The sequence below is a fragment of the Megascapheus bottae genome, unplaced genomic scaffold, assembly GCF_031878675.1.
Source record: "Megascapheus bottae isolate mThoBot1 unplaced genomic scaffold, mThoBot2.hap1 HAP1_SCAFFOLD_403, whole genome shotgun sequence".
Taxonomy (NCBI): domain Eukaryota; kingdom Metazoa; phylum Chordata; class Mammalia; order Rodentia; family Geomyidae; genus Megascapheus; species Megascapheus bottae.
Window position 1 is genome coordinate 30,818 of NW_028327423.1, and position 26,719 is coordinate 57,536.

At 38.9% G+C, this 26,719-nt stretch overlaps 1 protein-coding gene and 1 pseudogene across 11 annotated transcripts in view; both read right to left on the reverse strand.

The window, feature by feature from the left end:
• LOC150039887 (ankyrin repeat domain-containing protein 26-like) overlaps window positions 1-26,385 on the reverse strand; it is a 29,593-nt gene extending 3,208 nt beyond the window's left edge. For 2 of the 11 annotated variants that reach the window (XM_090327528.1, XM_090327536.1), the window contains exons 1-9: window positions 21,420-21,558; window positions 19,632-19,705; window positions 13,675-13,869; window positions 11,621-11,753; window positions 9,120-9,256; window positions 6,152-6,225; window positions 5,680-5,795; window positions 2,385-2,578; window positions 345-573 (exon numbers count right to left, since the gene is read on the reverse strand). In XM_090327528.1, the coding sequence (XP_090183654.1) occupies window positions 345-573; window positions 2,385-2,512 (357 nt within the window). In that variant the 5' untranslated portion in view covers window positions 2,513-2,578; window positions 5,680-5,795; window positions 6,152-6,225; ... (3 more) ...; window positions 19,632-19,705; window positions 21,420-21,558. Of the gene's footprint in view, window positions 1-344; window positions 574-2,384; window positions 2,579-4,053; window positions 4,152-5,619; window positions 5,796-6,151; window positions 6,226-9,119; window positions 9,257-11,620; window positions 11,754-13,674; window positions 13,870-16,886; window positions 17,013-19,631; window positions 19,706-21,419; window positions 21,559-26,365 lie in introns of those variants that run through there. The other 9 variants (XM_090327529.1, XM_090327530.1, XM_090327534.1 and 6 more) reach the window with 9 other exon arrangements.
• On the reverse strand, window positions 993-1,735 carry LOC150039888 (mitochondrial carrier homolog 2 pseudogene; annotated as a pseudogene).
• Window positions 26,386-26,719: the final 334 nt, after the last annotated feature.

Consider the following 26,719-nt stretch of genomic DNA (forward strand, 5'->3'; position numbering starts at 1 on the left):
ATGTATGAAATGCTCTTAAGTATACTATTTGATAATAGTATGAATGAAACCAGAACAACTGTTGAAATTATTCTGAGAGTGGAGAGCACAGGTATGGAGGATATTGGAAGCACCACTGTAAACAACAAAGACATACCAACAACAACAACAACAAAATAACTGTAGAGATTCAGCATGAGAGCTTGAAGTTTTAAAAAATGCCCAGATCTCCAATTCTATTATGAACACTGAATGCTAGCAATATTAACTGAACACAAAGCAGTCAAACAAGTCAGGATTTCAAAAACTGAAGAACAATCATTCAAATACTGCAAGCCAGTGGAACATATTGAAATGCAACTGACCCTGCTCAGGTACTGGTCCAGGCTCTCAACTGAAGTGTATTCATTTGAGGAAGAAGTCACATGGTTTTCTAGAGGAGGGAAACTTCCCTTCAATTCTGCATCATGTGGAAAGTTTTCCATAAAAGAGCCCTCGCTGCTAGGCCTTGTGACAGGAGTATGGGCAAGAGACTGAGTGTGGGCAATCACCAAGGAAATTCCTTCAATGGCCTCCTTCATGCTGTCCACAGTCCTGTGAGGTTTGCCAAGGACAAATACCAGCATTTCGTTAGTCAATAAAGAACGCCTAAGGAACAATTTCCTTTTAGCAAATCAACTTAAAAGTGTCTAGATAATATTCCCAAGAACTAGAAAACATTCAGTCTCATCATCTATCTATATACTATGAGCGGAAACAAGCATTTGTCACTGAATTATAATTCAGTCACAAACTCTGGGACGAATAAGAGCTGAATGCAGGATCAGAAATCATTTTAAAAGCTCTTGAGCAGTTTCTTCCTTTTATCTATCTTCAATGAGGCCTGACAGGACTTGCCCCTTCTGTCTTCCACTTGCCATCACACTGAACAAGGAAATATTTTAACTCCTTCTTCATTTCTCCTTTCAGTGCAGTAGAGAAACAACAAAGGCATTTTTTCCATTTTTCCAAGATTAAATGATTATTTAAAAAGCATGCCACACTGTATAGAAATCAACATTCTCTCCCATAATTCTGTGCATCTGGGACTATAGAAATGTCACTGTCCCTGCCTCACATCTTCAAATTAACATTCTCAGGTCATAATAATAAGAGTTCCCACAGGAGACCTTCCAGAAAAACAAGCTATTTCCTTGGCTCATATTTCCCTGTTTTTGCAGCATGTACCAGCAATCTATCCAGGAAGTATACAGTGGGGAGTAAGGAGGGGATCCACCAGCAAGCCTGCAGTTGTTGACAGCCATAAGATTAGATACAAGCATAAAGGGATAGGTCAACATACGGCAAAGAATGCTGTGACAGCTTGGGAATCACTTTTCATTTCATTCATGGTAGAAACCCCACTGTTCACGAGGTAGGCCAGGAAGTTACAGAACCACAGAGAAATGATGTCACCTAGGCAGTGAGGAATGAGACCCGAAAAGAATCCCAGCAAGCCCTCTTCCCGAAAGATAGTTATTATGGAGTCACAAAGTCCACAGTATTTGGATTCTCTGCCAATGGATTGTATCATACATCTCAGAGTGATCACGTGGAGGGGATGTGTAATGAGGGTAGCAGCACAATGAGCCATCATCTCTCGAGGTGTCTCTTTGATAACTTGGTCAAAGGAACATGAGGCTTCTCTATGGAAACTTCCAGTTCCTGTGTCTACGGACCACAGTTCCAAGGGCTCCTGAACACAGTCTTGGAGTTAAGCCTGTGAACAAGCCATGCTTCCTGTCGATGCTTCCAATGTGCTGAGCATAACAAAAGAGACCAGGAAGCTGACGTACTTGCTGCCCAAAAATATTTTGTCCTATTGTTGGAAGAAGAGGCACATATCCCACCCAGATGAGCGACACTAAAGGCATTTTATCTCCAGCCTCCCTCAAGTGGCCACACACAAAAATGCAGCCGCGGAATTGACCAATTCCAGTCTTAGTTTAGAAGACTAACCCTAGTGTCTGTCACCTTGAAGTTAATAGTATTTTTCTGCTACATCCCCATGAGAAATAATTAGGGTAGAATCTTGCAAAAAAACCCAGTTGTATTCATCATTTCTATTTATATCAAATCTGCAAAGGAATTTTACAACAACGTATCTTTCTTAATTACTAGCATTGAATATGTAGCAGATAATTTAAGAGAATAAATTCATCATATAAGAGAGTTAAGTGGGAAAATCCATATAAAGAAAATAATAGTACCCATTTTTGAGTAACATTTTACAAGTTAATTTACTAAATTATATTCCAAAGTCATAGTACTTATGTCTCATAGCCTACTAATGTCATCAACCATTTCTCTAGAGACACAGTCACTGACCTTGGATTATGTTCTGTCATTCTCAGTTTATTACTTACTTGCTGAGTTCATAATGTTGAGTCTCTCTATGGGTTATTCTCTCTACACAGAACTCCTTGGAATGTTGAATCTCTATTTTGTGCATCTCTTGTCCTTGTTTTAGTGGAGAAACTTGAGATTCCAACATTTTAAGCCTGCATTCAATCTGATTTTCTATTAAATTTTCTGAACCCTTTTGAACATGCCCTTGGCTCTAAATCAAATTAAAATACATATTTAAGCATTACAGCATTGGCCATGCAAAGCCCAGAACTTCATGAAAACAGCTACTGTAACAATGATTTCAATGGCTCACTTCTGTAAGCCCAGACAATCAGGAGGCTGAGTTCTGAGGAGCATGCGTGGAAAGCCATCCCAAGCAGAGGAATCGTCTGGCTTTGCTCATCACTTCCACTTACAAACAGTGGCCACACCTTTCCCTTGTGCGTCTGGCCACTCCTATTGAACTTGCAGCAATCTCTGACATTTGGTTCCACCCCTTCTGGTTTCCATAGCCTTTCAAGGCTAAACTCATTTCCCTCATGTACATTTCCAGCCCTTACCTATTTAAGGAGATCATTTATACTTCTATGGTATTTGTTCCTGCCACTGTACTTGTAGACAGACCTACAAAAACCTTTACATGCCGAGGTCCCTTCTGTAGATGGTGTCACATGTTGCTTGTTCATTCTAACTCATGTTGCTGTGAGCAGTGATTTTCTGGTCTCCTGTGTAGGAGGACAAACTTCCTGAAGATGCTGAATATCATTCTTTGTCTGGCTTTCACCCACAATCCCTGACTTTTTTTATAGGACTTGCCCCTATTCTGTTTGGTGAGCAGTTTTCTAGAGACCTATTTTTGCCATGGTCTTGCTCTAAAGCTTCTTTCAGACATATATTCAACCGCATTATTTGCAGGGTTGGATATCTAGAGCCTATTCTTGATTGGTTTTTCCATGTTAACACAGTGCCTGTGAAAAAAATTCACCCAGAATCCCTGGCTAATGGGCTCTGACATGAGCACCTCTGGAGGAGTTAGGGATACAGCTGGATAGATCTCAGATTGAACTTTTGAATCTTAGAAGAGATCAAAGTGGCTGATAAACCTAGGCCACATGTCTACTTCACATCTTTGGGAATTACCAAAAACAAATCCCTTATTATTTTTGAACATGACTAGTAGAACTACACGTTTTATAACTTTCAATTCCTTAATACACTTCTCTAAGAACCTGATGTATCTGATGTAACCTGGCAGTCTCTTTCATGGAGGACACTTTTTTATTCTTTTTTCCTTTCTTCTTTCTTTTTTTGTTGGTCACGGGACGTGAACTCTGGGCTTGGGCGGTGTCCCTGAGCTCCTCAGCTCAAGGCTATGGCAAACTTCCAGCTTTCTAGTGGTTAGTTGGAGATAAGACTCTCACAGACTTTTGTGCCAGGGCTGGCTTTGAACCTTGATCGAGTAGCTAGGATTACAGGAGTGAGCCATCAGTGCCTGGTTTGGAGAACCTTTTATCAGTGTATTTTCCTGTCCTGCGTATCAAAGTATGCCACTTAAATGGTACTAATTCATATGTTTTAGTGTTTCTTCAGCCTTCAGAGAGATCAGTCATCACAAATGTCTATGTGTATAATGGAACTGCATGCAAACAGCTACTATATCCAGAATCAGTTCCTGGAGACAACTACCTCACTACTCGCATCGAGTCCTCCCCATGCCATCTTGTGTTCTTGATCATTACAGGAGCAAGCATGGGTGACGGGAGACACTTTCTCCTGCTAAATTCTTATGTAGGTTAGAGTTCTCTCCATACATCGGCATGTTGAATGATTCAAAAATTTCTACTGAGATGAGCTATTTAAGAAAGACCTGGAAAGTCTGATGAACCAAGTGAAATAGTTTCTTCATGTTTTAGTTTTTAATATTCAGTTTTAATTGATATTAGAAAGGGGAAGTACAGAATGCTTGGCATTACATAAGTAAGGTAATGAGTACATTTCTTCTTGGACAATGTCACTCCTTCCCGTTCCCACCCACAAGTTGTACAACTCATTTTCAACATACAATCTACTGAGTACCACTGCTACATTTGTTCACTCTTTGTTCCCCATCTTTATGTTCTCCTTTACCCCCACAAAGACAGATAAATCAACAGACAAAAAAAGGAAACAAAAACAACAACAAAGAATAAAACCTGGGAATACTTTTTAAGCAACAATGCTTAAACAATGCTAAGTAGCTGAGATTTTAGACATGAGATTATGAACATGATTATGAGCATGCCCAGTTTGTTTTGAGATAGGGAAATGTTAATTTCCTATGCACCCACAGCCACCTAAAGAAGCTGCCCTCATTTTGGCTCCCATGGGCTGAGTTCATGTAGGTATGTAGCATCATGCTCAGCTAGGTTTTCTTTTCAGATGCCAGAGAGAAAAACATTCTAGAGGGAAAAGTGTTCCCTAGGGACATTCCTTCATGAGGAATTCAGATTACAAATGATTCCTCTGCAAAACATCACTGAAATATTAGATTATAAAGACAAACTCAGGACTCTAGTACAAGTTTGTTTTTTACTTAAATTTCTTGTAATATCAAAAACTGTACGTTGTAAATGTACTAAACTATGGGGAGGGTCAAGAGATCTGGAGGGAACAACTTGTGAGAAAATGAAGGAGAGAGTAACACTGTTCAAAAACAAATGTATTCATCACCTGATTTATGTGACTGTAACTCATCTGTACATCATCTTTACAATAAATTTATTTTTTTAATTTAAAAATACTCTCTGATACTGATATTACACCAAGTTCTAGATGGCAAAATTTAACCATTGATAACATTAAGTGAGCATAAAAGTTTCATTTACAATGATCTAGTTTCCTTGGCATCTTATTACAAACTTCATCAACTTTTTTGAATTCAAGTGCCATCAAATCAACGCAACAGCTGTAAAGAGGATGAAGCACCAATGTGAATACAAGAAATACTGCACCAGTGGCTCATGCCTCTAATCCTAGCTTCTCAGGAGGCTAAGATCTTAGGTTCAGAGCCAGCCCTGGCAAAAAGTCCTGTGAGACTCTTATATTCAATTAACCAGTAAGAAAACGGAATTGGCACTATGGCTCAAAGGGTAGAGCTGTAGCTTTGAGCTGGATATGGACGGTGGCCATGCCCAGAGTTCAAGCCCCACAACCAATGAGAAAAGAAATACGGCCATCAATAACCTTTGTCAAATTGACTTAAACATTCCTTACTCTGACAATGGAAAAAGAAGTCTTCCTCTTTAGTGTGGTAGACTTTGGGAAGAGACTCACCAAAGGAGAGCTTGCCAGTTTTGCCCTTTGTCTTTTCAGCTTTTGTTGAAGTCTTTCAAATTTTCTTTGTTTTCTTTTCTATGGTAGCTTTCAATAGGAAATTTTGAAGTACAAGCCTACAAGGCAGGTTTTAAAATTATTTCCACGTATCCAGTTTTAAATGTTTCATATAATTTTAAACAAGGTTCTAAATAAATGATTATAGAAATTCTGAAATGCCTCAAAAGATTTTAGTAATCATACTTTTGTTTCATATAAAATGTGCAAAATTAGGATTAACTTGAGATGTTATACACATATCATGTTTCTCTTCTTGTTCTGTTGTGGATCCTATAAAAGCCCCCATTCAGCCAACCATCTTCCCAACCACTGAACTACTTCCCAAACCCCTGGATATGCATTTTAGGAACTCAGAATGCAGGTTCCTTAGCTTCACACAGATGTATGTAATTTATGCTGCTTCAATTTATACTTTTGCATTTCATCTTCCATTTCCTTTGCCTTTGGTACAGCTTCTGTGCATCCTTCCTCCTTTCCTTCTTGCAACTAAAAGAGATGAGAAACATTTTAGCAACATTCTGGTACACTTTTGTACACCAACTGTTTTCGTGCTGGCATGTTTCAAGCATTGTGAGACCCCTTCATCCCCATGCTGTTCTGGTCCACTTTAGGGCTCATACTGTGTACTTCGCTAAGACAGTTTCAAGGAATTCACATGGTCCACAGAGCCTACAATTATACTGGCTAGCCTTGTACAGACATAATTATGACCCTGTTCTAGAACTTTTGTAGTTTAAAAATGTTTTGAGTGCGTATTAGAACAATGGGTTTCTTTGCACATATTTTAGGTTAATCATATCTTCTATTAGCTTCTCCTATTACTCTCTACATGATCCCAGTCCTCCTCCTTTAAGAGATTCTCCTTTTACTTCTTGCTCAAACATTATTTTTAAGGTTTGTTTTTTTTATCAGACATTCTAATTGGCAAAATGGGGAAGTGTTTGTGGAAAACATTTATATTTGGAATTTAAAGCACTAACACATTGTATAGAATATGAAACTTTCACATATACAAATATGCAGAAGTAGGCTACGCTTGGGATGGAATAGCATGTTATTCTGTAATAAATGGGCTCTGCATCTCAGAGTGTGAGTGGTAGCATGTTCATAGTTTGCACAGTGCCTGCCTCTGAACCACCCTCCTCAGCTAATTAGTATGTGTTATCATGCAAGGTAATGCCTGTGTCTTCAATTCTCCATTGGTGCCATGAAAATCAGAACAGTATAGAATTCACTGGCTTTGGAAATGTTAAGCTAGGAAACATCCAGAAAGGGCCAGTAGCACAGAGAACTGTCTGCATTTGCATATGATCACATTTTATATTCTGATAACATGCCATCCTTTAGGAAGTGGCATGTGGGTGGGAGAAGTCTTCAGGAGACCAATCCTTCTTCACAGCAGTAACGGTGACAGAAAGTGGAGAGCACAAGGTTTCAGAATCAATCCCCATGGCTAAAGCAAGTATCTACAGGTGCCATAGGCAGCAGTGGTTTTAGGCACAGGAAGCAAGAGATAGATGTCTTGTTCTCAGTGCTATTCAGGGGGTCATGATCATGCAGCAGAAAGCACAATGGCACTTCTCCATTGGACGGCAAGTAATGGAGCTGACAATCAGAGGCAGGGGAAAGCCATGCACCTGAAATGCTGAACTCTACTCTAAAGTCAAGATTCCCCTCAAAGCAATTCATTCTAAGACAGGGCTCATGACGGGCAACTTTAGCAAGCACTCAGATGCAAAGGTGCAAAGTAAAATGGGACCTAGCAGAAAATGGAGAGGCAGTCCTTTTTTTTTTGGCAGTTCTTTCTGTAGGTGAGATGATATGGTAATATCTAGTAAAGGAAACAAGCTCTCTATTTACTACTGTGAGAAAACCATGCGCATTTATTTAAAAAGCTACCTTAGTACAGTTACAGTATAGGTACCCTATACTACCTTATGTGGTTTTGATATATAATTGCTTAAGAGTTATTGCTTAAAAACCTTGGTATGTCAATTTTTTGAGAATAAATAATTCCATTAGTAACAATTCCTTAATAATGACAACTGTTCAGTAAAAGTATGTTTTTTTGTCAGTTGTGGGACTTGAACTCTAGGCCTGGGTGTTGTCCCTGAGCTCTTTGGCTCAAGGCTACTCTTCTACCTCTGGACCTAGGCTCTGTCCCTGAGCTCTTCAGCTCAAGACTACTGCCCTACCCCTTGAACCACAGTGCTATATCCGGTTTTCTGGTGGTTAATTGGAGATAATAGTCTCATGGTCTTTAGTTCCCAGGCTGAGTTTAAACTGCGATCCTCAGACCTCAGCCTCCTGAGTAGGATTACAGGTGTGAGCCACTGAGCCCAGCTAACATAAATATTCTTTTAAAAAGAAATCCAATAGCATAATGTAGATATTTTATCAACTACTTATAGATTTTACGTATGCTTAACATTTCACGCCTTTTATTCTAGGTGTAAAATGAGAGAAAAATTAATGTGATATATTTGCAATTCTGGGGAAATTCATAAATCATTTCTTTACAAGTTATCTTGAAATACTGAACCAAATGAATATGGAGTCAGGGATGAGAATGAGGTTTTGTGGAAGGGACTCAGCTTGAGGGTTTGTTGTCACACGTCACTTCCCAAAAGCTCTCTGACTGAAATAGGAGGTTATGTGAGGTAGAGGCTGGCTCTTCTCAAAGGAAGGAAATGACTTTTACAGTAGGGTTTCATCCCAGCTCCCTGTTCTCTTATCTACAAGTGAAGGAAGAAATTAACGTCCACATCCACACATCAAAACTTAGAATACAAGTGGTTGATTTCAAGAGTTTTGATACAAAAGATAAAATACCCATTTTCTTCTTGGAAAATATTTACAAATTTCTCTTTTCTCTTTGGATTTTTTTTTGAGCTTTGAACTTGGGGCCTGAGCACCGTCTCTGAGCTCTTTTGCTCTCTACACTTTGAGCCACAACTCCATTTCTAGTTTTGAGTCATTAATTAGAGATGAGTCTAACGGGGACTTTTCTGTCAGGCTGACGTTAAAATACGATCCTCAACGATCCTCAAATCTCAGTCTCCTGAGTAGCTAAGATTTCAGCCATGAGCCACTTGTGCCTGGCTGTCTTTGGATTTTGGCAATAGCAGTATTTTGAACATAGCCTGTGACTTGCTGGGCAAGGGAACCCTGGATGGCTCTCCCCCTCCTCCTTCCCCCCCAAAAACCTCTTGTTTGGCTGAGGCCACTGGGAATGTCATCCTGTCATTGTTGCACTATACCTCATGTGATGAGACCAACAATTGCATACACACATGCAATTCCATAACACACAGAGCTGGTTCTTAAAATGTGTCCATCTGCACAAACATACAATATTTGGAAATGACTAAAGGGAATACCTCAGAATTCAGTTTTTGTTGCTCCATTTGTATCTCCTTGGCAGGCAAAGACAATTTGATGAGATTTCAGTTTCTAGTCTTCTGTCTTTTGCTAGTTTGGAAAGTTCCCTCTTGATTTCTTTTTGTTCCTCTGAAAGCTAGAAATACATTTTCTTAATTTTTTGGTGTCATGCTATAACTGGGAGGAGCAGATCTTAAATTTGAAACAGTGCTTATTTTAATTCACCATTTTGTTGCTTGTAATGTGGCTCAAATTCAAAGCCTCTTAATTGCTAGGTAATTGCTCAACCATTTGAGCCACATCTCTACTTTTAAGCTATTTTGTTTTTTTTTGGGGGGGGGAGCACGGCTCGGGCCATGATATTCCTACTGATATTTCCTGTGTTGCTTACATTAAAGGAAAGCTTCACCAGGCCCCAGTTATTTCCTGGGATTGGGGCTTCCTGATTTTTACCAGGCTGTGATTTATTCATCTCTGCTTTCTGACTAACAGAAATTACAAGTATTAACCTGCGCATCTGACAATTTAAGGTCCTTTATCCAATATACTTTACATAGACTTTAATTTCTCCTATGACACAATGTTGACAACAATCAAAAATAATTCTTTAATACGGTCAGAGATGAGATTCTACTGTGAAACGTAATCACCTCACAAAATATTTGACTAGTGTAATTATACTTTCAAAGCTTTAACATTAAAATACCTATATTCATATTTATTCCAGTGATTAAAATCAATATGCCTTCTACTCCTTCCTTTAGAACATATACACTGAAGGAGGGAAATATAAGTCTAAGTGAAATGAACTCCAGGATATGGAAAAAAGAGATATGTCCTTGTGGTTGATGCCTTTAATGTATTATGTGAAGCTGTTTCTTTACTCTGCTTTTTTATTTTTATTGTTCTATTTTTTTCTTTTTTCCCTTATTGTTTATCACCTGTTGTTGCTGTATCTGACTTTGGTACCTGATGTATTATACATATATTTATTTATTTATTTGAATCAGGGAAGAAAAGGGGAAAAGCAAGATGCTGAGACAAAGGCCAAAGGATGAAGCAGTGTAAAAGGAATATTCACAAGAAAATACGTTGCAAATGAACTTTACAACTTGGGATGTGGTGGAGGTATGGGAAGTGGGAGAAAAACATGGGAAGAGGGAAAATGTTCAAGAGGTAATGTACTCACTACCTTACAAATCTAACCACAACCTCTCTATACATCACCCTGATAATAAAATGAAAAAGAAAGAAAGAACATAGAACACGAGGGTCTGCCACAGGAGCTCACACTAGGTATGTAAGAGGTAGACTTTGGAAGGAGGTGTAGGAGGGAATGTGATGAGTCTCCCTTATCACCCAGCAAGCCAGGCATGTTGGAATGTACTCGAGATCCCAGTACATGATAGGCAAGGATAAGAAGGACCATAGTCTGTGGCCATCTCTGTGCAAAATGGATACCAAGAGAAAAGCAACTAAATCACATAAAGGACTGGCAGCTAGGCAGTGTGGATCGTCCTGCAATCTTAGCAATTCATGTAGATGAAACCTGAAGATTATAGTTCAAAGCCAGCCATAGCATAGAAGTCTGTGAGATATTTCTCTCCAATTACACACACACACACACACACACACACACACACACACACACACACACACACACACCTCACCAGAGATGGAGCTGTGGCTCAGTGATAAAGTGCTAGATTTGAGCAAAAAGATCAGGGACAGTGAATAGGCTTTGAGTTCAAGCCTCAGGACAATCACGCAAAAAACAAAAGAAAGGATTGGTAATGTGACTGAAGCAGTGGAGTACTTCTCCAACAAATTCGAACTCTAAATTCAATTTCAGTTGCTCAAAAAAAGAGGGGAGGGGCCAGGAGTTTGGCCTAGTGGTAGAGTGGTTGCCTAGCACCCACAAAGACCTAGGTTCGATTCCTCGGTACCACATACATAGAAGAAAGCCAGAAGTAGTGCAAAAACAAAAAGAGGGAAAAGGAAGGGAAGAAGAAAAAAGAAAGGAGGGAAAGTAAGGAGAGGGGAGCAGAGGATGAAAAAGGAAAGAAAGAAAAAAGAAAGAAGGAAAGAAGGAAAGAAAGAAGGAAGGAAAGAAGGAAGGGATAATATATACTAAACATGTTAGATGTTAAGAATTAGTCCCAATTATTTGTTTTAAATATCATTATTTCTAGAAGGAGACACACTGTGTCCTGCTTAAGTGAAACAATAACAAATCACATAAACAGAGCTTTGGTCAAACACAGGCCAGGCATACAAAGGTGGACCCACAGGATAGCAAGTCTACTGATGAAGCAGGTGTGTTAAGTGTGTGGAAGTGCATCCTTCTGATGGTTTTGCAGTGATGAAATTGCCTAATTATGCAGTTCCTTGTGCAGGTGCCTGCTGAATATACTAAATCAAAGGGATACAAAAAATAATATTGGCAATGAAATGAATGAAATAAACATAGCAATTGGATGTCTGTAGCAGATTTATTTACCTGAATCAAGGCATTTCGTAAAGTCTCTAATTCCATATCACATGAACAAGGTTGCTGATTGCCTTCTTTATTATCTTGTCTTTCCTTGTTTTGTTCAGATGAGCAATGTGCACTTGTCTTCTTGTCATCTAGTCTTAAGACATGAATACAGTTGTAAAATTTCTTTTGTTAGAAAATGTAAAGCTCATTGGCCGATATCTCTTCACATGTTACCATAATAAAACTTTTATGATCCCTTCCTTTCTAGCCTTATGTAGTATGTCACTTAAATCTCTTCCAAAAGCTACCACAGTAGAAAAGGAACAATTAAAGATAATTCTGTTACTTAGGAAGCTACTTTTACTAGCATAAAATATGAAAATGAAACTCTAATATTTTTCATAAGAGATGAAAGTCATTTTTATATAATCCTACTGTTCTCTCAACTAAACTAGGTAACACAATGTAGCTAATAAGTTTGAAGGTTAATGTGCACAAATGTGCATACATTTTCTACAAAAAAGTTTTATCTTTATACAATCTTTCCAATGATTCAAAGAATGACTTGCAGTGTAAGGTAGCCCCTTAAGATATTTTCACACAACATGTATCTACCCAGTACCAGAACCCCAAGCCAAGCTAAGTTTTCTAATATCTGCAACCACACTTCCATGTTTCCTTTATGTAACAGTGTCACTGATTAATATCAGTATGAATACTAGGAAGAACTTAAATGATAAACTTAAATAATACAATAGTTACTAAAATAAAACAGTAACTTTTCTAGCATAGATTAATATTTAGATATGCATATATAATAGAGATAGTAGATAAAATAATTAAAGAATTCTTTTTTTTGCCAGTCCTGGGGCTTGAACTCAGGGCCTGGGCACTGTCCTTGGGCTTTTTCCTCAAGGCTAGCCCTCTACCTCTCAAGCGACAGCACCACTTCTGGTTTTTCTATATATATGGCACCGAGGAATCAAACCTAGGGCTTCCTGCATGCTAGACAAGTACTCTACCACTAAGTCACACTCCGGCCCACCCCAAAGAACTACTTTCTAATCAACTTTTTCTTTCATTGTTGTTGAGTGAGAATAAGTGACTGCTCCTGTCAGCCTCAGAGAAACAGAAGAATCTAACACAGTTGAAGCACTGGATTTAATCCCCAGAACAAGCTGTAGAAAAATAAATATATAATTTTTAAAAACATTTTACTGAGTAGAAATGACAATTGTATATTGTAAGGAATTGTGAAAGAATAGAAACATTCTATGAGTATTTTTGAAATATTGATCAAAGTCTTTATCTACTCATATTTTACACAGGTAGACATATTTGCTACACATAACATTTATTGAAAGTAAATAATTAGAAATATATAAAATTACTTATATGAAGAATATTCTTCATCAGCATCAGTTTTAATTAAAAAAATTAAGGTTCAAAAAGAGTTTGCAGCCTGGGAGTGTGGCCTAGAGGTAGAGTATGGAAGTGGCCTAGCATGGAAGAAATCTTGGGTTTGATTTCACAGTTCCAAATGCACAGAAAAAATGTTGGAAGTGGTGCTGAGTGCTAGCCTTGAGAAAGTTCAGTGACAATGTCCAGGCCGAATTCAAGCTACAGGACTGGAAAAAAAAGTTTTTGCAATATACTGAGATGTCTGTTCTACTTTGTTTACATCATTAAAATTGAGGTTCAGGAAATATTCCTGGAGCAGGGAGTTTGGCCTAGTGGTAGAGTGCTTGCCTAGCATGCATGAACACCTGGGTTTGATTCCTCAGTGCCATATACATAGAAAAGCCAGAAGTGGTACTGTCGCTTGAGAGGTAGAGGGTAGCCTTGAGGAAAAAGCCCAAGGACAGTGTCCAGGCTCTGAATTCAAGCCCCAGGACTGGCAATAAAAATATTCCTTTAATTACTTCATGTATCAATGGTAAATAACTCATCAAAAAATATCAAGCACCACAAAACAAAACCCTGAAGAAAGTGAGAGGGAAGTCAGTCACAGCAAAAGTTCTTTTCTGTATGTATTTAAATGGAGCTCAAATGTTTCCACACAACTAGATACATACCTCCAATGACAAAATTCTCTTTCCTGTTCTTCTTCACACTGTAACTGTGATAATACTTTGCTTTCTGCTCGCTCCTTTTCCTGGCATTTCAATACATTTTCCAAACATATTCTTATATGTATTTTACACTGTCTTTTTTAAGTTGTGAAGCTATTTTATATGAGTGAATTGCATCCTGGGTCTGAAATAGCTGACCTGAAAGAAAACAGAAAAAATTCTTTGGGCACATAAAGGACCAGATGTACCCATAATCTCTCATTCTCACTCTGGACACTCTACCCCATATGAAACCACTGTACAAAGCTCTGCAGGTTACATCCCTGTTCTGGGTTAGCTTAGAGCCTAGGGCAGTGGAAAGGCAGAAAAATGACCACTGTCGATTAACTAGATGCATTTTCTCCTTGTTCTAGGAATTTATTAGGCACAGGAGTACTTTCCAGAAGAAAACAGCTACCCTGATAATTAAACACTAAAAAGGAGACAGGAAGAGAGACTATGAGCTGATATTTATCCAATCTACAATAGTTATTGATGCTTCATGGCAGTCTGTTTCTACCTAAGATGGAGTAAACTGTGTTGAGCTATGCTTCTGCCTGAAGCCAATCCAAAAATATTCAAGCAAACCACACTAAAGCACTTTGAAGACAACATATTTGAGAGAATGGAGTCAGTGAATGCACTGCTAAACTATTGCAGAGGAGTGTCTTGAGAGACAGTGAAGAAAATATTCCCAGTGCCCAGGCCCTTCTGTGAGAGGGGTACAGACCAAGGCACAGAAAGAAGAGAGCTAGGTGGTACATACTCCAGGTTCCCAAGATGCAGTGGTGAGGAAAACAGGCTGATGGAAGCAAGGAGGATGAGTGTCACGTGAGAGCGCACTGGAGAGTTCAGAGAGGAACAAGGGGAATTCAGGAGAGCTACACAGGACCCCCTTGCATATGTAGCAGAGCAGTGGATCACGTGTGTTCAGAAAGGGGCCTGGCATTGAGGAATAAAACACATGAAGAGATGACAGAAAATTACCTATTGTTCACACACTGATGTCTTTATAGAACAGAGGACATCAGAAAGGCCTTGCTTCAACAGGGCAGAATTAACCCTCAATAAATCTTGTCCTGAAATATCTTAACAATTTATGAAACCAAGACAGAAAGAACCAACTTTATCTGAAAGTGACTTGCTTCCAAAAATAGGGCTCAAGAAATCAAGTTGTACATTACAGAAATCATACAGAAGGTTGATGAGCATAACTAATCATGTATTAACCACCGTGATTACTCTGTAGTTTTCTCAGTAGTCCCAACTGATACATTTTATTCTGCACTTGGGAGAACTTAATAAAAGAAAGAAATCATATGCTGATAGATCTGGATGCTGAAGCTCAACCCTATAATCCTAGATACTCAGGAGGCTCACAGGATCAGGGTGGGCAAGTAAATAAATACAGGAGGCCCTTATCTTCAGTTAGTTAGCAAACCCCCAGAGGGTTGAGCCTAGACTCAAGTGGTAGAGAACCAACCAAAAGCAAAATGCCAAGCATTTGAGCCTCAGACTTCCAGACTTTCTGCACTTGTGCATACACACGTGTACACACACACACACACACACACACACACACACACACACACACACAGTGATCATATTAAGAGCTTAAAAATAAAGCCAAAAATGTATCCTCTTGAAAATGAAAGCTGTTAGAGTAACGGTGATCTGAACTCTTCAGGATGAGCTGTGGAAAGACAATTCACCAGAGATGATACACAAATAGAATTGGCCCTGGCAGGATAGCAACCATCAGCATGTGTCTGTGATGCAATGAAAGGACTTGGATATGCAGCAGGGCAGGGACCAGCTAAAATGCTAAAACTCACAACTAATGTCACATTACAGTGTACTTGTAAAAACAGAGAAAAGGAAACCAGTAATGTTGATGTTAATAGCTAATGGCAATGAGAATTTACATAACTTTTGGAAATTTCCTTACTTTTATCTTTCCTTTCTGCCACTCACCTCCTCCCCACTTGTTTTGACACAGGGCCTCACTATGTAGTTCCAGCTGGTCTGAAACTTTAAATCCAGTCTTAGCCAGAGATGCACTGGGATTACAAATACATGTTGCCGGGGCCAGGAGTTTGGCCTAGTGGTAGAGTGTTTGCCTTGCATGCATGAAGACCCAGGTTCAATTCCTCGGTACCACATACATAGAAAAAAGCTGGAAGTGGTGCTGAGGCTCAAGTGGTAGAGCTCTAGCCTTGAGAAAGTCCAAGGACAGTGCTCAGGCCCTGAGCTCAAGCCCAGGACTGGCCAAAAAACAAAACAAAACAAATACATGTCACCCTGCCTGGCTTTTGGAAAGCTCCCAATAAAGTCACATAAAGGAACATGAAGAGATTTTGTGAGTGATGTTTATTCGCTCCTTTAGTGGCCATGAATAAACATATATGGAATACAATAGTGAAAAAATAAACTGTAAATTTCATATCATGTGTAGTTCATCAGGCATCAGTAACAGAAAACTAAATGCTCTACTGCAAGAATACTCCTGTATGGATATGGGAAGGTACATGAGAAATCTAGAGAAATCTGTAGCAATGAGAAACAGTAGCTGGCTTTTGAACCAAGGCTTGAAAAGATCTGGTAGGCACTAAATATGGGATTAGCATTTACAGAGCTGACTAGGGTCTCCTAAGTTGGGGTGAAAGTGAAAGGTACCTAAAGTTCCTGTAGTATTGTAGGTGTGACCCTCCGTGAGAATGGGAGAGCATAGAGGAGAAGAACAGTAAAAAGATACAGGAGGGATTTTCCACTGAGAGCGATGCAGTGGGAATCATCTCTCTATGGCAAAGTGTGTAGCCCTCATTCTACTTTAACCTGAGGCATATTTGTGACACTAATGCAATAACAACACATTGGTGTTGTATAACAGTGATAAGCAGTGCTAGTGTAAGTAATCTAAAAGACCTTAGAAGGCAGGTGCCGGTGACTCACAACAACTGTATTCTAAGCTATCTGAGTTCTGAGGATTTGGGTTAAAGGCCAGTCAAGGCAGGAAGTTCCATAATGGTCTCATCTCAGAAAAAGAGTAATGGGACTGGGGCTCAAGTAGTAGAGTCCTAGCCTTGAGCAAAAGAAGCTCAGAGACAGTACCCAAGCTGGGGTTCAAGTCCCAGGACTGGTTAAAAAAGGATCTTACAGGTATTCTGTGGCCCTACCTTCACCTTCCATTCTGTGTTGTTTACTTTGCATAGAGAAATGCTCATAATGAGGCAATGCAGACTCTTCTGGGACTGATTCAGACGACTTAGAGAAGACATTAGTGCCACCTGTTCCATTGATTTGGTCTGTGCTCTATAAAGTAAGTAACAGTATTTCAAAATGTGTATGTTTCTGAAAATACTTCTAATGCCATATATCAAATATACAAATATGGTAATTATTCATCTTTTTATATTTGCACTAAAGATCCTTCTGAAATGAACTCATTTCATGTAAGGTTAGAGGAAAAATCAAGAATCAAATATATAAGATAAAGATAAAAAGATACTATTTTAAGTATGAATACTAGCTATGATTTAATTACTTTTTCAATATTAAGGGTAAATGCTACCGTTCATTAAAAAGGACCCTGTTATTTGCAGTGGCTATTTCTTTCTGATTTGCATGTGAAACAACTGTTGTTGCTGCTGTGGTTGTCGTCAGGTCACTGATCATGTCATTCAAGCGTGTAACTATAGAAAAACCCAGCAGATGCACAGAACTATGGCTGGTGGGAGTATTTCAGCAAGCAACTAACTCAAGAACATAGACAGCAATCGTGCATATCCCATGAGCTTTGGAGGATAGGGTATCAAATACATAATTTTAAAAGTACTACTATTTTCACTGGGATAGAATTAAATATAAAAACACTTTCCAGGAGAAGAATAGCTTACATCTCAAAAGATGTATTTGTATGATAAAGAGAGATCCTAATACTGAATTAAGCAAAAGAAAAGGTAATGTCGGCTGGGCTCTAATGGCTCACAACTGTAATCCTAACTACTCAGGAGGCTGAGGTCAAAGAATCGCAGTTTGAAATAGCTTAGGCATCAAAGTCTGTGAGACTCTTTCTCCAATGAACCACTAAAAATCCAGAAATAGAGCCTGGCTCAAGTGGGAGACTGCTAGTCTGGAGCAAAAAAAAATACCCTCAGGGCAGGGGCCCTGAGATCACAACTCAGAATTAACATCAAAAGAAAAAAGAAGAGTATTGTCCTAGATACACAAAGACAGAAGTACAGAACCTATATATTAAGGAAAAGCTTTCAGTGAGAAGAAAGCAGTAAATCACAGAGAGCTCAATGGAAATTTTGTTCTTTACATTACATTTTTTTTTACCAGTCCTGGGCTTGAGCTCAGGGCCTGAGCACTGTCCTTGGACTCTCTCAAGGCTGGAGCTCTACCACTTGAGCCTCAGCACCACTTCCGGCTTTTTTCTATGTATGTGGTACCGTGGAATCGAACCTGGGTCTTCGTGCATGCTAGGCAAGCACTTCAACCACTAGGCCAAACTCCAGGCCCCCCTTTACATTACATTTCAATACTGAAAGTTTTATCACAATATACAACTCTTCCCTAGGAGGAAAAGTTATAATAAGTTTTAAGAATGAAAGCAATAGGACAGTTTTTGTTTCTTTGGTTTTCAGATTCAGCTGGTTCCAACCTTTACACTGAGGGCCCCTCTTACTCTTGTTCAGCTTTCTAGACCACTCGGGGACTCTACACCATGAGGTACACTGCCTGCCTCCTTTTTGGCTACTTATTGTTGACCAGGAGTCTCCCAGACTGTTGTGGGGGTTGGCTTTGAACCTGGACCTTCCAATTCCCAGCCTCTGTATCTGGTAAGAAGCTATTTCTTAAATGTGAAAAATGTGTCTTGTCTTTCTGCCATCATTCCTTTCTTATTCATTGTAACAATGTAGGTGCCAGGATAATGAGTATCTCACTATCAACTGCTCAATCTATGACTGTAAGGATAAAATGATGAACCTAGGCATTCTCTGCTCTGTCTCCCTGGATAATGTATCCTAGATATTCATTTGTCTGATACAATGTCATATTAGGGAACCCATTGTCTGAATATAGAATTTTCTTCCTAATGGCTTCCATTTCCGCAAGCAAGAAAATGAAATCCTTTTTAACATCTTCACTGGAAGGGATTCTAGAGATGAAAATTCTTTGCTGACAGATTCCTTCTCTCTCATGTAAATATTCATCCTGTTTGTTTCCTGTCTATCTCTCCAAAGGTAATTATTCAGGAAAGGAAATGGATTCAGTGTCTAACACATACCAATTTTTAATGTGCTATAAAAAAACCAAGCCCTAAGTTCCTGTAGGATGCATTGGCTAATGGTTTTCTTCAACTTGGTAATCTCTACATCATTCATATGTGTATAATCACGGCAGATTACCCAATATCAACATATGCTAAGTTATCATTAAATCCATCTATAAATTTTTAGTTATATTTTCTGATTCCATTCATTAAAGTAAAAAATTCTGGGCTGGGAGTTTGTCCTAGTGGTAGAGTGCTTGCCTAGCATGCACAAAGACCGGGGTTCGATTCCTCGGTACCACATACATAGAGAAAAGTCCAGAAGTGGTGCTGAGGATAAAGTGGTAGAGCTCTAGCCTTGAGAAAGTCCAAGGACAGTGCTCAGGCCCAGAGCTCAAGCCCAGGACTGGCAAAAAAAAATTTGTTTGTGTTGTAATATTATAAACCCTTCCTTGTTAGTCATCTCCTTCAGATGCAATAATGTCTCAATATTCATACTTAGTAAAATAATTATAGAGCACTTGTTATTTTGAACTATTGATTGTTTAGAGTAGTCTGTGAGGTAAATAAATTCCTTTGGTTATATTATTGAATAAATAAAATACACTTGTAGGAGAAGATAGAATGTAAATGATGAACATACCAAAGGCTGTTTATGTTCCCTGCCCTCACAACTCTCTTGCTCTTCTGCTGCAATAGACTGAGAGTCATGGCCTGCTGAGAAAACCATATTTTTCACCAGTCATCTACTGAAGTCAGATAAATGATAGTAAAAGAAAGAAGTCTATTCTTAAATTAGACATAACAAAAGTTTATCCTCAAGTGTTCAAAGTAACCCTGAGCAAAATACTTTTATTTCTCCCTTCAGGAATTACTTTAATGACCCAGATTTTCATCAATTGAATATATACTGAATATCATCTGAGAGGAAGACATGGAAACATTTCTGTGATTAATTTATTTGATACAAGTGAACCAACACATAAAGGCTAAAAATAAAATGTAAAAAAAATAATAAAAAAGAGCAAATTCAAAGTGCATATTCTTTTATTTTTATTTTTATTTTATTGTCAGGGTAATGTATAGGGGATTATAGTTACACTTGTCAGGTAATGGGTACATTACTTCTTGCACATTGATAACCCTTCTCATGTTTTCCCGTTTCTCACCACGCACCCCTCCCAAATATACAAATAAATGTATATATAAAATACCAGGTAACAAAGCCAGATACAGTAACTACATGAGATTAACCAGAAGGGGAAAAAAGAAAAAAGAAATAACTGTACATTAAGAACCACAATCACCCTATTCTTATCTGCCTCATTTAAGTAACCTATCAGCAGCTCATTCCAATTGTTTTCACCTCAACAGCAAGTGTTTTCAAGAACTATTTCTTCTCTTATTTGGCAATCAGTTTTCCTCTTTTGTGACTTAATCTACTATTTGTAACACTCATTAAAGATGCCTTTTTTCCCTACTTGCCCAGATCGGGCATTCTTTGAAGTGAAGTTTACTTCTTTATCAAATTTGCACTGCATCTAAAACTTTCAGAATGAACAATATTTCCTTAGATGGTTTTCACTTCCCTAGTGGCAAGGTGGTTCCTACTGTGTCACTTTCTCTGACAAGACCAGGGAGGAACGGCCTTGTGACCATGCACCTTTAGGACTGTGTTTCAGATCAGACACTCCATTAATAATAGCTCTCGCAACTTTAAGCATCATTTCTGAGAGAGTGATTTATTATATTTCTTAAAAAAGATGCTGTTCTAGAAAGTGAATTGATATTTTCTCATAATTGTCCACTGTGACTTTCCTTTTTCAACAAAGTTCTTCATCTGCTCATTGCCATTTCTATATCCATACCTTATTTTCCTAAATCTAGTCTCTTGTCTAAGTGAGCTTATCACTTCTTCTCCCCTGTAAGTGATCCCATGACATTCCTATTGTATCAGAACACATTAAATTGAAACTCATTATGGAATCCAATTCTGTGGCATACTCTAATGAACCTATTCAAAGAACTTGATGATAAAAAATTGGTCAATTTACAAAATGACTTTTGGCCTATAAGGAAAAAGGGGGACCAGGAGTTTGACCTAGTGGTAGAGTGCTTGCCTAGCATGCACAAAGACCCAGGTTTGATTCCTTGTTGCCACATACATAGGAAAATCCAGAAGTGGTGCTGTGGCTCAAATAGTAGAGCTCTAGCCTTGACAAAGCCCAATGACAGCGCTCAGGCCCTGAGCTCAAGTCCCAGTATGGGCAAAAAAAAAAAAATGAAGTATGCCATTGTAATTGTTCCTTGGATCCACCTTTTAAATTTACCTTTGTTAGCTATCATTTTTATTGATTATGAAACATGGCAGCCAATACGTTACAAAGAAAATTTATCAAATAAATTTTTAGAATTAAATTGGACTTCTTACCTAGAACTTGTGCCTTTACTGGACTTCGTGTTGTTAGATCTGCAGCCTCAGAGGATTGAGCAGCACCCTTCTTTAAAAGAACAAAGCAAGGAGTCTGCAGAATAATGGGATGAACAATAAGCTGTGGGAAGATGTGGGAATCACATTCTGATGAGATGCTTGAACTTCCTCTTTTAGAAGGAGTGCAATAGGAAAATGTGAGAAGTATATATGTGAAACAAAAGCACATGAATACAGGGGCTCATATATGCCCTCTATATCCAGTATATCTTTTTAGGATGTGGAGGGCACTGACCAGTAATCCAAACATGTCCAGACATATTTTCCTGTGTACAGAATCATACTTAGGATGCTTATTTCATTGATAAAAAAGTGAGTCATTGAGAAAAAAAGCAAAGAAAGAGTCCAGAGAATAGATAGATGATAGATAGATAGATAATGAGTATAAATCATATGTATTTGTATATAGGAAGGAATCAGCTGAACATATTAAAATTCAAAGGCATCAGGAAACCATATGGTTAAAGAAGGATATGAGTTAGTGCCTAATTGTTTGGATGGTGACAATTTGTATGACTTTAGATTTTTTTCCTTTATATTCATTTCTATTAATCTCTTCTAAGATTTTAATAAAATGCTTGTGTAATAATTAAAAGGGAAAATAAGTACTTGGCATTTCTAACCCAGAGTCTACAACACTAGCCTTAGATGTCTTTGGCTAATCTCAGTCTTTTAACTTAAGACATTCCAATGACTATAGGTAAAGAATGAAAGTATCTAATTCATAATAAATAAACATATATTTTCTCATGATTTTTCCTTTGGATGCAATTAGTATTATTGCCGAGAATTAGTTTCTTCACTAATAGAACTTTTCTAGATGTTTAAATCAGCTTAGTTAACTAAAGTCCAAAAAGCAGATAACTTGAAATACAAGATTGTCTTTTTTTTCACAGTACTGGGGCTTGAATGTAGAGTCTAAATGTTATGCATTCCCTTTTTCCAGTCTAGGCTAACATCCTACTACTTGACTATTAGCTCCACTTCTGACCCTTTGCTGCCACTACTGGCTTCAAACTGTGATCCTCAGATCTCAGCCTCTGGAGTAGCTAGGATCACAGGCATGAGTTTCTGGTGCCTGGCTCAAAATCTTTATGTTGCTGGGTACTGGCTGAGAGCTAGGATTGTGGTTCAAAGCCAGCCCAGCAAAAAAGTCCATGAGATTCTTATCTCCACTTAACTACCAGAAAACTAGGAGTGGTTCTGTGGCTCAAAGTGACAGAGCTGAAAAGCTGAGGAACCCATGATCCACAAAAAAGGAATATATGCATATGCATATGCCTTGCCACTGAGTAAAAGATCAATATTAAAAAAAATAAAACTGGACTTGCTGGGCACAGAGGCTCACACCTATAATCCTAGCTAATTAGGACGTAACCCTTCTATTAATTGTAATAAAAATAAGAAAAAAGAAAGAAAAAGACAACAATCATTCATTATATGGCTTTTGTTTCAATATCCTGGAGGTCCTTTCAATTAGCTTCACATTATATGGCCTTATGTATCAAGATTTTGCTCTATTGCTAGTAGAGCCCAAGGTTTCTACTGATTATGACGAATAAGGGAAACAATTGAGCCTAAGTTCCTTTGAGTCTAGCTTACTTCACTTAATATGATTTTTTCTAAGTCTTTCCATCTGCATTTCTGAAACTCTAACACCATACAGTCATTTGCTTCCTTCTGAAACATATCCCTTGAAGGAAGATGTATATCTTCCTTGCGCTGATATACACTTTCATAAAATTTAAGTAATGACAACTTATTTTTCACAGAATTTCCTAACAATCAATGTCAAATGTCAAATGTAAGGCTGGATTTATTGGTCTAAAAGCATTCTGCTCTAGAAAACTAAAAATGGACAAAAGTAAAAAAAAATTACTCCCGTGATGCCAAAATGCCGTGTTGATATATTGACCAGTTTTCTGAAAAACAGGGTATTTGACAACACAACAGTATTTATTTTATTTTTCACTTACATTTAAAGTAAGTAAACCTAGTGTCTACTCTCAAAATAGTCAAGTAATTATCATCCTAAAAGAACCCAGAACTTTATTGCAAATATCTTTTCTGAAATTCTCTAATTATTATACATTTGGAAGTGAGTACATAGCATTTTCAAGGCAATTATACACACTAAATGGTATATAAAAATTAAGATTAAATAAACCTAACCCTACCTGTTGTTACTGTATGCATTTATTTGAAATAGGGAAGAAAGGGGGAAAAACAAGATGACTTGGAGGGGGTTGGGGAGCAAAAGAGGGAGAAAAGCATGAGAAGAGGTATCAAAATTCAAAAAGTAATATACCCACTACCTGCCGGGCGTAACTGTAACCCCTCAATACATTACCCCACCCCAACCATTTTTTTTAAGTATACCCCTAAGGCAAAGTAAAGCCCCACCAAAGTTCTAAATCCAATCACCAAACACTTAGTTCTTAATCCAAGTATCTTATATACATTACACACATTCTTTAAAGAAAACTTCCACCTAAAATAAAGCCCAGATATAGAAAAGCACACGTAAGAGGTATTCGGCTTAATGCATTACACAAAGGCCAACTCCACTGCACCACAACTAGGTTAAAAAACAAATGGTGGAAAAACAAAAACACCCTGCCACTTCAGAAACAAAATAGCAATCACAGCCTTCTCCTTCCTAACCTATCTTTTAATGAAATAAGTTTCCTGCAGACTTTTATTTCTTAATGTAGTCTTGCCACCCAAGTTTGCATTCCAAGACAGCAAATATTTAACTTATAAAGGCATAATTTCTTTGAAATTGTATCTCTTAACAGACAGATGTATATTCCTAGACAGCAAATCTTAACAATGCTTTTCAAGATGTTTTACTAGGCTTCTTTCTTAACTGGACTAATAAGGGATGTCCACGGAACTGATTGACTAGATTAAGACCTAAATATATTTGTGTGGGTTTTTTTTTTTGCTAGGGCTTGAATTCAGGGCAAGGTCTCACTTATCTTTTTCACTCAAGAGTAGTGTTCTACCTTTTGAACCATGCCTCCACTTCTTGCTTTTACTGGTTAACTGGAGATTAGAGTCTGCTCAGAATTTCCTGCCTTGGCTGGCTTTGAACTCTGATCCTCAGGTCTCATCCTTTTGACTAGCTAGGACCAAAGGCTTACACCACCAGTGCCCAACGTAAGAGCTAATTATATTTTTAAGGAAAAAATTACTCATATAAAAAGTATGTATAACTTAAGATCCACGAAAATGAACCATGAATAAACAAGTTGGATTGGTAATAAGTATCTTACTCAGTCACTGCTTTTCTTTTAGTATATTTATTCTTTTACTACTACATATAATAAGATACAAATTCATTTATATAAACACTGATTTTTTTTTCAGTTTCAGGATTCCTGAACTAGACATTTTCCCCCAACAATGTATTAATATTATATATACTCTAACCATAAGACAAATTCCACCTGTCCCAGGAAGACAGATAAAAGCTGTAATTTCACTTTCGTTCAAACAGAAAGGAGTCAATTTTGTGGTTTATGAAGGCAGCAAATTAAAGTTATTATAACATTACGGTAGTTATAACTAAATACATATTTTAGGAGCCTTTCATCTTTTATTCTTGAAACATGTATATGAACATTCCGGTGTTTAAGATTGCGACCAAAAGCAATTGGTTGGGGTTTTATTTTTTTTTCTAAATTTAAGACCCTCTGTGTCCTCAACAAACATATCAATTTTTCACTGAGGTTCAGCTAGTGTCTGAAAATTCTGATAAAACTAAATTTTGATATGGCAGGGTTCGCACATAATTTTTTTTTTTTAAATTGGCCTTGGTGAAATGTAACTTTGTCTCAAAGTATAATGTACGAATATATGTGAAGAACAGAAGAACCCTGGCTTCTAATTCAAGACATTCCATTATTATCTATTCCATTCAAAATGTTTCCTGTCTGCTGTGTGCCAAGGCACTGTGTTGGTTGATATCCTAGATTTAATACGTATTTTCTCGCAAATGCAGTCACATGCACACATTTAGCAGTATTTTCCTAAGTGTGTAATTTAACTCTTAGGAAGTGAATGGTATAAACACTTTGAGCACAACCATGCACGTATATACGACCATGACATACATTCTTGAAATTACCTATGACAACCTCCCCCCATCAGCAGACAAACTAAATGGCATGAATGTGCTAGCTTCAGTGCTACTAGAAGACTTTTCACTGAGCAACTTACAAGGTGACCAGCCTGCACGTCATTCCATGACTGGTTCCATGAATTTTGCAGAAAATAACCCAGGCTGAACTACGCCGCGTCCCACTCCACTCACAAAACAAAAACTAAACCAATCCCTCCAAACCAGACACGATTTTCCAGGAGCTCCTTAAAACAACTCTGCCCAATAAAGCAAAAGCTGGAAGCCATTACCAAGAAGAAAACACACACACACACACACACACACACACACACACACACACACAGACACACACACACACTTTTAAAACAAAATTTCCTTGAGCCCATGTGGACCGAAACCAAACATAAGGGGAGGCGGCAGAGGGGCCCGGTGCCGCAGGAGTGGCCGCGGAAGGGTGGATCTCCCCACCCCCCAGGCAAAACAAAGGAAAACTTTACACAGGTTGCGGTTTTCTATCAAACCCGGGGTGCTTGGAGCTCCCCCCCACCCCGCTCGTCCCCACGCCCAGGTCCTCCCAGCCCGGCTCAGCGGCCCCCTGAGCCCAGCGGCCCGCTGACCTCCATCCACTCTCCAGGGCAGAAAGGAGCCGCTCCCCGCGACCCCTGATCGGGCTCGGGGATCCAAATGAAGGTTCAACGCCCCCCCCCACTCACACACACACATTTCCCACCCAACCTCCCTCCCCCACCCACAAGCACACCTCGTCGGGGGCGGGGTGGGCACACGACGCCCGGGAGGACGCTGGCAGGGACCTGGAAGCCCGGGGTGGGCCGGGGACCAAGGCCGCAGCCAGCAGGTAGTGCGGGCAGAAGACACAGGCCCGCCTGGCCGGGGGAGGGGAGAAGTTTCTCCCCAACTTCCTGACTCCGGGCTGGTGGAGAGCCGCAATCAGGGCGCCTGGGCCCAGCCCCGCTGGGAGCGGGGTCAGCAGTCCCTGCCCGCAGGGCCCCACCGGGTCCTTACCTGCCCTCTGGCTGAGCTCGCATGGGTCGCTGTGGCGGTGGCTCTGGCCCGGACAGAGAGGGGGTGGCGGGCGGAGCAGATGCCTGCCTAG